The following is a 14,962-nucleotide window of genomic DNA, read 5'->3' on the forward strand; positions in this document are numbered from 1 at the left end:
CAGTCCCCTCCTCAGCCTCCCAAATTGCTGGTCTATAAAGGTGTGAGCCACTGCGCCTGGCCACAGCACACATTTATAAAAAATGTTCATGTGATTCCAAATTTAAAATAGAGTGATTTCTGTGACTTTTTAAAAATTGTTCACTTTTTTAACATGCAGTTTCATCTTAGATGTATGATATTGTATTGTATTTCTAAAAATATGAAATTAAGGGACTCCATATCTACCTGTAAGATTTCTCAACAAAAATTTACAAAGCTAGCTGGGAAGACACATATGTACTTCTTGAATTTCCTCCTGCTGTTCCTTTTCCCCATCTTCCTTAGAGAGGCAAAGAAGAGGAGAGAGGGAAATTTACTTTTAAAATAGGAGAACATTAAATGCTTTATTATTAACGTGTTATATTAAGCAGTTTTAAGTCATAGTATCTCAAGTACATACTATCCTTTATATTGCCCCCCAACACCCAAAATATACACACATTGGGAAAAGAATGGGGGCTCTTTGGGGATTTCCATCTAGAATTGCCAGGTGAAATAGAATTTCTAGTTTATTAATAGTATGGCACTTGCAGCCCCAATTAATTTGAATACTCTATAATCTTCAAAAAGTTTTGAGAACATTTTCTCCTAAAATTAATGCCTTAGTAGAAAAAAAGATTGGTTTCTCTTGTTCTTTTCCCCAAATTAGATGGAAAGTAAACAAGACTGGAAAATAGGTAATTGAGACTAAGATGATTCACAGATTGATCACCCATTATGCAACAGTAATAAAATTTGTTAGTTTTTTTGAAGAAGTTTATTAATCAGTCACATATCCTTTGAGTATCCTCTACTCCCCTGTGATACTGGTTTGATATTAATTAAGCTAATATTTACTGGATTCTTGGTACTCATTAGGTATTCTTCTAAGCAACTTTATATGTGTTAGCTCATTTAATAATAATATTAAGCCAACATTCTCTGAGGTAGACACTATTATATTCCTTTTATAGATGAGGAAACTGAGGCTCAGAGATAAAGTAATCTGCCTACATTTGTGCAGCTAGGTGGCAGAGCTGGGATTCAAAGACAGTGACTCTAGAGTCTTTTAACCGTTCTACTATAAAGCCTATGTAGTATTTTTCATTTTTGTATTTTTCTTTAAAGGAATTTAGGACAAGTCATTAATTTTATTCTGAGGTTGAGATAGAAATTAATTTCCCTAATTTACAAGTGATGGTAACAACATAGAAAATGTAAAGACTTGGCCATAACTGTGGAGACAGTTTCTGACGAGGTTTGGTATCTTTAGGGTGGCATCGCCATAGATTGGAGGTTTCTTGTGTTTCTGTTAAGTCTTGGTCTTCTGTTAGTATGCATTGTCTCTTTTGAACAAGCTCAGGGAGTGTCAGCATAATCATCCTTCTTTGAGTTCTATCAGCCTAAACTGTTTTCACATTCTTTTCACATGTCAGAATTTTTGGCTGGGTGCAGTGGCTCACACCTGTAATCTCAGCACTTTGGGAGGCCGAGGCAGGCAGATCACCTGAGGTCAGGAGCTCGGGACCAGCCTGGCCAACATGGTGAAACCCCGTCTCTACTAAAAATACAAAAATTAGCCAGATGTGGTGGCATACACCTGTAATCCCAGCTACTTGGGAGGCAGAGACAGGAGAATCACTTGAACCCAGGAGGCGGAGGTTGCAGTGAGCCATAAGAGCATGGCACTGCACCCCAACCTGGCTAACAGAGCAAGACTCTGTTTCCAAAAAAAAAAAAAAAAAAAGGGAGAGAACTTCCTATGTGGACGTTAAAAAAGAGGTTTTTGTTTTGTTTTTTACGTTGGCATGATGGTTCAACTCGATGACTTATAAAGTATTTTTCAACATTGTTTTATGAGTCAACACTTCTTTCATTGGACAAATACTTTTAAAACTTATTATTGCTATGTGCCAGGTATATGCTGTGTTATAATTGCCACAAATGTGAGCAGATTTATAAACTTTAACTTTGGTGATGAGCTATTATTTAGTAATCTCATGTTATACTCAGAGTATTCTCATACCACCAGTATGACTCTTATGCTTATGTTTCTTTGAGGTATTCTAGATTCCAGCTGAATTTTTTTTAAAACTTATTTGAAAATGGTCACCAGCAAATCTACTTTTAAAGAGATATAATAAGGCTTTGACTGTGAAGACTTAAGAGTAATAGTGGGGTTGATTAAATATGTTTTCTTGTATTTCTTAGTAATTCTATTGCTGTGACTATTTCTAGAGGCAGAAAGTGTAGCATTTTTAAAAATTGAGTATTTTAGACAAATAACCTCTCCCAAAGTGTTCACTCTTGGGAAATGTTATATCTTTGTTATTGAGAGTATGTTTTGTAAAGCCATATCCCACCTGAAATAAAAAGAATTACAGACTTCAGAAAGTTAAGGTAGACAGCATTTTCTTGGCTACTGGGGCTAATTAGAATATATGATTCTCTATGCAGGACAGCCACCTTAGGGACTCTGAATCTCTCAGTAGGGTAAAATTTTCATATTTATATAAAAGATTGTGGGTTAAAAAAAGGTTGAGAAATACTGTTTTTGAGTAAACCCAAGGACTGGTGTTTAAAGGTTATATAGTATTTTACTTAGGTTCTAGAAATCTGTAAGGTGTCTGAATCAAATCTTATAACATTGGATTTGTTGTGATTTATTTATAAAACATTTAAGGATCAAATCCACTACATAAATGTTTACAAGCTGATGGCTGGATAATTTAATTGCAGTTTATAGTCATAATCAAGAATTGACATGTTTTGCTTTATGTGTTTGAAGCTTATGACCTTTCGACATGAAAGGAAATTGCTAACATGTAGGAAATAGTTACTTATTTAGATTAATGTCTTTCTCCTGAACTGACTTATCCATTTTAATGCTCAGATCTTAGAAAGTACATAGATGTAAAAAATCAACTCGGTGTGGTGGCTCATACCTGTAATCCTAGCACTTTGGAAGGCTGAGGTGAGCAGATCACTTGAGTCCAGGAATTTGAGACCAGCCTGGGTGACATGGCAAAACTCTGTCTCTCCAAAAAAAAAAAAAAAAAAGCTGGATGTGGTAGCATGTGTCTGCAGTCTCACCTACTTGGGAGGCTGTGGTGGGAAGATGGGTTGAGGGGTTGAGCCTGGGAGGTGGGGGGTTGCAATGAGCTGAGATCGTACCAGTGCACTCCAGCCTGGGTGACAGAGTGAGACTCCCGTCTTAAAACAAAACAAAACAAAAACAACTAAAAACCACAAATAAACATATATATCACTTAAAATCGTAAGTTGGATATTTCTTATAAAGTAGTAATTGTGTAATGCCTCATGTATCTCTGTATATCATTTCATGGTAAGTTCAAAAGATGAAGGAGATTAAATAAAAACCTTTTTCATCTTGACACTACTACCTAAGACGTAACAGATAATTAACAAATAACAAGTATACAAAAATAGAGATTTTCTTAAAATTGTCCATAATTTTATCTTTGTTGGGTATATAAATCTGCTCTCTGGGATAGTTCTACTGCTTTAAGTAATGAGGAATGCACTAGTTTCATATTCTAAGGATAACCTAAGGATATCCCATATATTTTCACAACTAAATAAACTCATAGCCTGAAATTTCAAAATTTTATGTCATTAAATTATAGTTCCTCAGGATTCGTTTATGATCTCTGGTGTAAACTTTCCATTTCAGATTTAAAAAGTCCCTGAGCTCTTGAAAGTTAAATTTACTTGTCGTTTGTCTCAAAGATAATGGCTGAACTAAGATTAGGATTTTAGAGGAATGCAGTATTGATCGTTCTTTCCCTTCTTCCTCTAATACTAACAGGTTACAATTATATTTTGTTTGTTAAGTTGTAATGGAACGCTATAAATAAGTTCATTATTTTCAGCCTTATGCATAGGGCTCTAAATAAATAGGTTGGTTTTAGAAGAAAACTAAAAGTAATTCTTTCCATAAGTTTTAAGTTTCTGTGTTTTTGTTTTATTTTTAAAAATTAAGGAATCAAAAATAATGAGCTTTTATTACAACAAGCTTACAAAAATAGTCATAGTAACATAATGCTTTTATCATTGGCTTATATATTATATAAAATACATATATTATTACAAATATAAGATTACAAATAAACTTTGGTAAAGCTGAAGTACTGTATTATGTTACATAATTGAATATATCAATGTAATATGAATGTTTATTGTTTTTCTCTGAATGTTTCAAATTAGGCTGTAAGTATCTAAGGATGAGTTTGGCTAAACTATCAAATGTAAAAATATTTTATAGCAGTTACTTTGGAGATTTGTTACCATGCTTGTATGATGCCTCTAGTATATTTCTAAGCATGTTTCTGTTTATATCAGTCCATGAGGCTTTTATAGGCATACTTGGTATGCTAGAGTTACAGCCAGTTTCTTAAGTAGATCATTTGATAGTATGTAGGTAGAATACAGTTAAACAGAGAGCAAGAAGGGTGAAGGGACAAAGGTGCTATTTATTCCCCCACATGTTTGTTACATAAATTTGGAAAGTTGAGTGCAAATGTAAAATGTATAGTCATGGAGTAGGTTATCTTAGAGCCAAAGGGATTAATCAGCTTCACGTTCAAACAGGAAATTAAAATAGCATCCTTTAGACAGTGTAATTCTGTTTTCCTGTCGCAGAGCACAAACACTAAATGGAATAAAACATTTTATATTCTCATAGGTTCCATGTGCCTTGTGAAGTCATGGTTCCTCAGTATAAGATCGAGGTAGTAAATTAATTATTTCCATTTGTCTATCTTTTATTTTTCTAAGTAAGGATTTGGTTGCAGTAGTGTTTATATTTTGAATAGCAGGCAATCCTGGAAGTAGGGAGATGGGTAGAAATGGAAGAGGTTTATATATGAGATGACTAGGACTGAGCTGTTAGAACAAATTAAAGACCAAGTAAATGAGTATTTTTTGAGAGACTCAGGTTAAATTGAGTTAAAATTGGAATAACTGGTTCAGAGTAAAATGTAAATGTTTTAAGTTACATGTAGGCATTTAAAACCTCTAGTAGTATGTTTTTCAAGTATCAATAGAAATTTTACACTTGCTATTTATATTGTAATATCTTCTCTCTTTTTCCCCTAGGTGGTATCACGGAAAACTTGACAGAACGATAGCAGAAGAACGCCTCAGGCAGGCAGGGAAGTCTGGCAGTTATCTTATAAGAGAGAGTGATCGGAGGCCAGGGTCCTTTGTACTTTCATTTCTTAGCCAGATGAATGTTGTCAACCATTTTAGGTAAGTCTTTATTCCTATTATGAAGCCAAATGATGTAGCTATTTTGATATAATATTCATAAATATACCTGTATAATAAAGGTGAATGACTCAGTAACAAATAATAGAGAAGGAAGCTTGTTTTCAGTCAAATGATTTAATCAGTGATTTAGAGAGATTCTTTTGAATGTTTACATTTTTTGTTTAAAAACAATATTGTTGGGCATTACTGTGCTGATCCTCAAATATATTTATAGCTTTTAAAGTATAAAGAATTACAAATAAACTTTGAGTGGTAAGGCTAAAATAAAGGAATTGTATACTTTTAGACTGCAGAATAACAAAAAGTGTAGGAAACCCTGTTTAAAACTCAAATTTTGTGTCCTTTATTTTAGCTTCACTATTCTAAAACTCTTTGCAGACATGCACTTCAGTGAAACAGGCATATAAATTTTCAAGTACAAATATTCTGTATATATAAACATATTTACCCATATTGTATTCTATTTAATTTTTATAGAAGAAATTGAAAAAAATCATCTAATGCATGTAGTGTTAAATGATAAAATGTTTGTGTACCCTTGGTTTTTAGATTTTAAAATAAGGTTCAGTAGTACCATGATACCACATGTAGTATGTGAAATTATTACTGTACTTTGTGTAAATATTTCAAGAGATCCGTGAGCTCCTTTTAGCCAGAGAAAACTTACTAAAATTGTTAATTCAGCCTTAAATATGGAAAGTGAGAAGAGGTGTCTGAGGGTGAGTTTTCAAATATTTGATGGAATTCTGTAATTGAGGTTTATAAGCCTGATACGTATTTCACATCAAATGCATGTATATATATGTAAGAGAAATAGCCCCAAATAATTTGCTGTGATGAAGATACTAATAAGTGGTATTTTAGTATAAGGATATAGTTACAAGGAAAAGAGTATGGAAGTTATGGATTTATAATTTCTTTATAAAACTTAATCTTTAAAATTGGCTGTAAAGATTTTTTTATATTGTATTTTTTCCTGTTCAAATAGGATTATTGCTATGTGTGGAGATTACTACATTGGTGGAAGACGTTTTTCTTCACTGTCAGACCTAATAGGTTATTACAGTCATGTTTCTTGTTTGCTTAAAGGAGAAAAATTACTTTACCCAGTTGCACCACCAGAGGCAAGTAAAATGAATAAAATGTCTTTCAAAACTTTATTTTTTCAGTACAATAATGGTTTTAGCTATTGCTCAGTTTCTTATGTTTATTATAATTCAAGAAGTATTTGTTGTATTAAATTTTAATTCGGGTTATAATGTCAGAACAAAATGGACAACTTCTTTGAAAAAAAAAATATTTTTCAATAATTTTGTATTTAAGTAACCAGATTAAAAGAAAATTCTGTATGGTGATAGTCTAACAAATATTTCTGAATGTATGAGAACAAATTACTGATTTCATAGTACTAACCCTGACTTTGCTGCAAGATTCTGAAATGCCTTGTGTATCATCAATGAAAGGTTAATGTATGTGTTTCATGTAGTATATTTAAAATGAAATGATCATTCATATTACCTTATAAAAGCATACTGCTTGTATTTAAAATATAATTTCCATAAAAACAAGAACAACAAAAAAGCCTTTCTGGGCACTGAGTATTTATAGTCCAAGTAAAAATTTATTTGAATGATCCCATGGTATATATGTGGATATACCTCTTTTGACTTTAAGATAAAAAGACTATCTTTTTAAATCTTTTTTTTTATGGTTTCTAGCCAGTAGAAGATAGAAGGCGTGTACGAGCTATTCTACCTTACACAAAAGTACCAGACACTGATGAAATAAGGTATTTTATAATCTGTTCTCATGTATAGGCATTTGAAAGAGCTAGACTTCGAAGATTTATTACTCTTGGACTAGGAAGCTTTTGAAATTTGAAGAAATGGCATACAGCAAGGTGAAAGAGCTTTTGATATTGGGTCTGTTGGTCTTGTACCTCTGGGTTGGCTTATTTGTTCAGACTGTGGTTTTGGATCAGGGTGGCCTCAGTGAATATGATAGGAGAAATAATTAGGTTTTATTCCACTGTCTCTCACAAAGTAAGGAGAGTTCTGTTTCAATCTATATCCTATGTAAATTTTTGTTACCATGTGACATTTATGCCACAGCTATAAAGGATAAGCTTCTACTTTATGTAATGGGTGACTAATTTTAAACCTTAGGAATGTTATAGAACTATGTAACATGTTAGTTTGTGGTTTTATTTCTATATAATTATATAATTTGATAATCAAATTATCTATGTCTTTCTATAAGCTATTTAATTTTCTAGTGGAAACTTTGTTTCTTACCATTAATTCTCTCATTTAATTCTTATTGACACATTTTTATTTGTAATGTAAACTGGAAAGGCCTATAAATGACAAAGGAAAAAATGCATATATTAAGGAAGAACAGTGATGAATTACAAATTTATGAATTTAGGTAATTTTAAAAAATTTTTAGTGGGATCATTTAGGACAGCAGTTCTCAAAGTGTGTTTCATGTAACTATGGGGATCTTTGAGATCCATTTAGAAGGTTCATGTATTAGTCAGTGTTCTCTAGAGGAGATTTTTTATGGAGAGTTGGTTTACACAATGATAGATGGAGACAGTAAAGACCCACAATCGGCTGTCTGCAATCTGAAAACCCAAGAAAGCCAGTGGTATAATTCAATCTACATCTGAAGACCTGAGAACCAGGGGAGCCTATGGTGTAAATCATAGTCTGAGGGCAGGAGAAGATGAGATGAGATGTCCCAGCTCAACCAGTAAGGCAGCAAAAAGGGAAGAATTTCTTCCTCCTCCATTTTTTGTTCTGTTTAGACCCTCAGTGAATTGGATGATTCCCACTCACATTGGGGATGGCAGGATACTGTCCTCTGATTCAAATGCTAATCTCATCCAGAAACACCCTCACAGAGAAACCCAGAAATATAGTGTTTAATCTGGGAACCCTACGGCCCTGCCAAGTTGACACATAAAATTAGCCATCACAGTCCATGAGATCAGATTATTTTCATAACATATTAAGACACAACTTGCCTTTTTCACTGTAAATTTTACAATGATGGTACAAAAGCAATGGATGGTAAAACTGCCGGTGCCTTAATAGAAATCAAGGCTGTGGCACAAAAGTGTACTGTATTCTTCACTGTTACACACTTGGAGTTAAAGACAGTTTCATTTAAGAGTGTTGTTGATGAGGGAGTAAAAAATATTTATTAAATTTCAACCTGTGACCACACAACTTTAATCTGTATGATGAAATGGGAAGTATGTATAAAACACTTATCAGTGTCATGAGGAAAAGCAGTGAGTTGAGAGCTGAACTAGTTTGTTCCTTTTTCTTTTTTTTTTTGAGACAGAGTCTTGCTCTGTTACCCAGGCTGGAGTGCAGTGGCACGATCTTGCCTCACTGCAGTCACTACCTCCTGGGTTCAGGGATTCTATGCCTCGGTCTTCTGAGCAGCTGGAATTACAGGCGTGTGTCACCAAGTCCAGCTAATTTTTGTAATTTATTAGAGATGGGGTTTTGCCATGTTGGCCAGGCCAGTCTCGAACTCCTGACCTCAAGTGATCTGCCCGCCTTGGCCTCCCAAAGTGCTGGAATTATAGGCTTGAGCCACTGCACCTGGCTTAGCTGTTACTTTTGTGCACACCATTTTCACTTGAGAGAATGTTTGACATTTTTTGAAGAAGAACAAAGTGAGTCTATTATTTCAAGGGAGAAAACTTAGTGTTTGTTGCCAATGACAAAATTTGAGTTTCGAGTAAAAATTTGAATTTTAGACATTCTGTATTGGCCATCAAGAGTTTGACAGCTTCTGAAATAATGACTTTTCTGATGAGATAGGTGGTGATAATAAAGAATGAGTTGTTTTTTTTGTGTGTGTGTGACAGTTTTGCTCTTGTCACCCAGGCTGGAGTGCAATGGTGCCATCTTGGGTCACTGCAACCTCCGCCACCTGGGTTCAAGCGATTCTCCTGCCTCAGCCCCCTGGGTAGCTGGAACTATGGGCGTCTGCCACCACGCCTGGCTAATTTTGATATTTTTGGTAGAGATGGGGTTTCACCATGTTGGCCAGGGTAGTCTTGAACTACTGACCTCGGGTGATCTGCCCGCCTTCGCCTCCCAAAGTGCTGGGATTGCAGGCATGAGCCATCGTGGCTGGCCAAGAATGAGAGGTTTTGATAGTGTATAATGTGTTAACAACTAGAAGATATAGATAGCTCAGTGAACTAATATTTTCTAAAAGGTCAATGCATGTTGTTACAAAATTATGCATGGGTAAAATATTCATTTAAAGTGCAAGATAGACCAATAGATGTTATTGGAATGCATAAAGAAAGTTCACTGATAAATAGTTTCAGATTCCATATTACAACTAACCTTCAAGAAAGTACCACTCGTTGAGTTTTTGGTGTAATTTCATAGAATATCTATAATTATCTGAAAAGGCTATTAAAATACTTATCCTTTTCACAACTACATTCTTAGGTGAAGCCAGATTTTCTTCATATGCTTTAAGCAAAAAAATCATATAGCAGCAAATTTAATGCAGAAGCAGATATGGGACTTCAGCAGTTTTCAGTTAAGCCAGGCATTAAGAGATTTGCAAAATTATAAAATAGTGATATTCTCACTAAATTTGTAAAAGTATCTTTTTCATATTTTTGATGAACTATTTTTAAAGGAATTAGTGAATATTTTAAAACATTTGTTTTAAATTTGAATATGGTAAATATCAGTAGATATCCATATAAATAAAAGCCATTTAGGATGTCATCTTTAAGAGTGTAAAGAGGTCCTGGGAGACCAAAAAGAAAAAACAAAATAGCTGATCTAGGAAGATGGGAATTTAAATAATACTTTGATGATATAAATTTGGATATATGAGTCTTTTAAAAAGTTTATGCATACCTGTGAATTTTAAAATAAAAATACCTTAAAAATTAATGATTTAATAAAGCACTTTAGCCTGTTTTAGGGGGGATAACACAAAATAATACAGAATGAGTTATGATTAGATTGTATTACTACTAACAAGCTTATTTAAAACATTTTTTTGGTTTTTGCACCATGAAAAGTTGGTATAGCAACAACAATGAAACTTGAAATTAGAAATATCTCTTATGACTACTTTTAACTAAGAAATGAAATTTACCAGTTCACGTGCACCCTCCTTTTACTCATAATGATTTTCTTTAATGTGCTTATTTAGGTAGTTCTAGAAAGGAATAGTTTAATTGGTTAAGTGGTAATGTCTGCTGCCATTCAGCTAGTGAAATATTGGCCATGATTAAGAGGGATTGTAGAATCAAGATAGAATACAATATTCTATGATTATTCAAATATTGAATTAAATGTTGTATAATACAAGTTCTGTTGTCTGAAACATTGTCCAAGATACGATGAAGCTTGAGATAGCATAGAGAAAGCAGTTAAAGCTTTCAAGTATAGGAGAAGAGATTTACTTAAATTTACTTAATAGATTTTGGTTTGTGAATATTAAGACTGAAAGGAAAATTGCTGAAAAAAAGACAAATACAGTTATAGATACAGGGTTAATGGTACCATCCAACAAATCTGGAAACTTTGTGTTCAGACACATTCTTTTAAGCCTGAAAGCACAAATTCAAGAATTACTAATGGTTTTATATTGATGAAATACATCAGAAACTTGTTGTTTCCGTAATTGTGTGGAGGTTGAAAACATCTAGGTTTCAGTAAAAGGAAACTAAGTCGTATATGCATCTCTGTACTCTTAAATTGGTAACAGAAAAAAACATACATTCCTTTCTCATAATATATCCCTTGGTACCTACCACTTTCAGAGAAAGAATGCTGTACCCATTGGATGATGGGTATCTGGGTGAATTAAACAAGCCCTAGTTTTTTTATAAGAAAAATGTTAACTGACATAAGCATCTGCATTATGCTTATCTAAAATAAACATTTTCTGAAGTAACTCTATATCTTATGTATGTATAATGTGTTAATTATATTTATTTTGTGTTTTGATTTTATATCTACCCTGCATCTGAAAGAGTAATAACATTGAAACATAAGTTTTTCAATTCAGTTTTCTTGTAGTTACACCCCAAAACCTTCAATATATGTATAATCAGTTTCTGTTAACAGAAGTTGTAATTTGAATCTAACAATAATTCAGTGATATAGTTAGTGTGGATACTATTATCAAACCCATTTTACTCATGAGGTAATTAAAATTCAGATTATTTATTATTTTCAGGAATCGACATGTAGATAATGCCAGAAATAGGATACAAATTTAGGGTGTTTGACTCTAATTCCTTGCATTTTTCAATATAATACTATCCCTATCCTATTTTGTGGTATATGACTATTCTAATCTCTGTATTTAAAATTTTTAAATTTAACAACTTTAAAATTTCTATTTTCAGTTTCTTAAAAGGAGATATGTTCATTGTTCATAATGAATTAGAAGATGGATGGATGTGGGTTACAAATTTAAGAACAGATGAACAAGGCCTTATTGTTGAAGACCTAGTAGAAGAGGTGGTAAGTTTTGTTCTTTTCTTCTCAATTCTAGATTCTAAATATTTTATAAATTTGGATCTTGTCCATAATCAGAGAAAGCAGCTATGAATACATTTCTTTTATAAAAGAACTTAATTGATAAGTACAAGAATTATAAGTGCTGTTTGTTAGTATGGAACATAATCAAGCTAGCATATTATAATACATAGCTGCCAATATTCAGAAAGCTTGTATGAGTTTCTATGAATTAAAAATATATTAACATTTCTGCTTTCTTTTGAGACAGAGTCTTGGTCTGTTACCCAGGCTAGAGTGCAGTGGTGCAATCTCGGCTCACTGCAACTTCCACCTCCCAGGTTCAAGCATTTCTTGTGCCTCAGCCACCCAGCTAGCTGGGATTACAGACATGCGCCACCATGCCCAGCTAATTTATATATATATATATATTTTTAAGTAGAGACGGGGTTTTACCATGTTGGCCAGGCTGGTCTCAAATGCCTGACCTCAAGTGTTCCACCCGCCTTAGCCTCCCAAAGTGCTGGGATGACAGGCATGAGCCACCATGCTCAGCCTATTTGTGCTTATTTTTATTCTTTTTTTTGCCGTCTTTTTCTTCCTCATAAATGAAGTTATATCAATCTGATCATGAAACCTCAACTGGTTACACATGTTTGGTTTTAGATTACCTTTCAAATATATGTATAATTTTCCAGTAAACTTGGAAGAATTCATTTATATTATACATATATTATCACATGGTTCTACATTTTGAATCTCGTCCTTGTTTTTGTTTCCATCATATAATACGTTATCATATGATATCAATTACCAGGTGCATTTTTAATAACAGGTCAGCATTTGAACGGCTTTTATATTTCAGAGACAATACTCAGTATCAAATATATTATACATTATAACTTTGGAATTGTCCCTTTCCTTTTAGATTTTTCTAGCGAGATGGAGTGGCTTTCTGTTGTCTTTTACAGCCTTCAGAGCTACTGTTTTTAAATTATGCCACAGACCTGATAATATTCTGAATAGTATTGCTCTTGGAAGACTGCAGTGGAGAATATTGTTTTTTCCTATTAATTCTCTTACCTGCCTATTCTGGCAACCGAATCTTGATCCATAGAAGTAAAACATACTGAGTAGAGGAGGAAAAAGTTGAGGAAATGGTGTAATACAGTCCATACTCATAGTCATATAGTTATTTAGTGAAAGAGCTAGGATTAGGACTCCTAATTCCTAGATTAGTATTCTGTATTCTACAGTAAAAGAGATATTTATTCCATATAGGCAAACGGTATTCGTACTGAAGCATCTTACTATGATAGCTTTCCTATAAAATTTGTTAGTTACAACTTTTAGTTTGGGTTTCCCTCTCCTTGATGTACCACCATCTTCCCCATCCTGATTACTTAAAGGAATTGCACTATAGTTGAACTTTTCTTGAGCTCTTGGAATTCTGGATCAAATTTAACAAGATAAACTTTAAAGAAAAGTGAAAATTACTCAATGTATACAGAAAAATAATAATAACAACCCAAACTAGAATAAGGAGACATGACCTCACATCAGTACAAGGGATCAAGGAAAAAGTTAGCAACTCAGTATGAGTGAATAATGTGATGTGGTTGCTAAAAATGACTATAGTAACATTATAAATTAATAGTGGAATAATTCCACGTCAGTTATAAACAATTTTCACTCCAATATGTAGAATAACTTTCATGATGGGCTTTATTAGAGGGTAGTGAATTCCTTGTAGATTGAACAACCATTTGGACATTGTCTAGTCTGTGAAGATGTTTCGGGCATTCAGTTAGTGGTTAGATTTAAGGAATTTCTCCTTCTAAAATTCTAATTACAGTTCCCCAGACACATTTATACTTTATGTATTAACTCTAGAATGTATGCTCTCTGAGGGGAGGGATTTTTGTCTCTGATTCACTGGTGTATTACCATTGCCTAGAATAGTATCTGGCATTAGTAGGCATTCAGTAAATGTTTGTTGAGTAAATGAATGTTCCTATGTTTATAGTTTTCCCTCTTCCTTGACATTCCTGCCCTGATAGTTTGCCTTGTAAAATTTGATTCATCTTTATCCGCTCAGTTCATATGTCATCCCTGTTTCACAGAGGATTTATGCCTTTCTGGAGTCTCTTAGGCAAAATTGTTTCCTTCTGTATTTCCATAGCACCTTGTTAATTCTGCATTCTGTTACACTGTCTAAAATTAATTTATTGTGTAAACCTCTTCTACAAGAGATTAACTCCTTTTGGGCAGTGACACAATGATAGTGCTATCATTTTTATAGTTTTTTTTTTTTTTTTTTTAGCCTACTCCCTTGGATATAGTAGCATTCAGTGAGTGTGTAATTTTAGTTTGATTAGATATTTAATGAGTGAGGACCAAATTGTGAGGAAGTAAATCCATATGTAGTTAGACCATTTTTCTCCATAATAGTGGAATGAGTAACACTATTGTATCTTAAATCAGAGGAATATAGAATAAAATAAAGTTCAAAACATGGTAAAAGGGGGATGTCTTTTGTATTCAAAGTAGAAGTTGATGTTCACTTTTTACGGGCTCAGAATGTCTTACTGAAGAGGTAGCATTTGAGATAGTTCCTTCCCAGATTGGTTAGGTATTTATCTAACAAGTAGAAAGCAAAAAGTGGAAAGTACATTCTAAGAACAAAAAGTACACGCTACAGTGGTGGGAGATTGGCAAATAGGAAGTTATGTGTGACCATGGTATAGGAACCAAAAAACAATTGGTAGTATGAGACAGGAAATGTAGACTTGAGTCCTGTGGTAAATGACTTCAGTTGCAGAACAAGAAATTTGTAGGCAGTAGGGAGGTGTTTTTTTTTTGTTTGGTTTTTCTTAATGTAGGGCAAAGCTGCTGTTGAAACTGATGTATCCAGATTAGAGTGGTGGAGTAGGACATAATTATATTAGTTGGGCTGTTGTTTAAGAAAAGTCGATAAGAGGGCCTGAGTTAGGGTAATGGCAACAAGAAAAGATTAAGAGAGGTATTGAAAGGTATTTACTGAACAGAAACATCTTTTTTTATATACATATAAATAAGGATAGTGTGGGGATATGTTTGAAGATATGATTTTCATGAATTTTAATA

At 33.4% G+C, this 14,962-nt stretch overlaps 1 protein-coding gene across 3 annotated transcripts in view; it reads left to right on the forward strand.

Moving 5' to 3' along the window:
- RASA1 (RAS p21 protein activator 1) overlaps positions 1 to 14,962 on the forward strand; it is a 123,839-nt gene that overhangs the window by 57,697 nt on the left and 51,180 nt on the right. For 2 of the 3 annotated variants that reach the window (XM_054489776.2, XM_054489779.2), the window contains exons 2-5: positions 5,139 to 5,291; positions 6,301 to 6,436; positions 7,031 to 7,101; positions 11,725 to 11,842. In XM_054489776.2, coding sequence (XP_054345751.1) covers positions 5,139 to 5,291; positions 6,301 to 6,436; positions 7,031 to 7,101; positions 11,725 to 11,842 — 478 coding nt within the window. Of the gene's footprint in view, positions 1 to 5,138; positions 5,292 to 6,300; positions 6,441 to 7,030; positions 7,102 to 11,724; positions 11,843 to 14,962 lie in introns of all 3 variants that reach the window. The other variant, XM_054489777.2, reaches the window with a different exon arrangement.

This window comes from Pongo pygmaeus, chromosome 4 (genome assembly GCF_028885625.2).
Source record: "Pongo pygmaeus isolate AG05252 chromosome 4, NHGRI_mPonPyg2-v2.0_pri, whole genome shotgun sequence".
NCBI classification, from domain to species: Eukaryota; Metazoa; Chordata; class Mammalia; order Primates; family Hominidae; genus Pongo; species Pongo pygmaeus.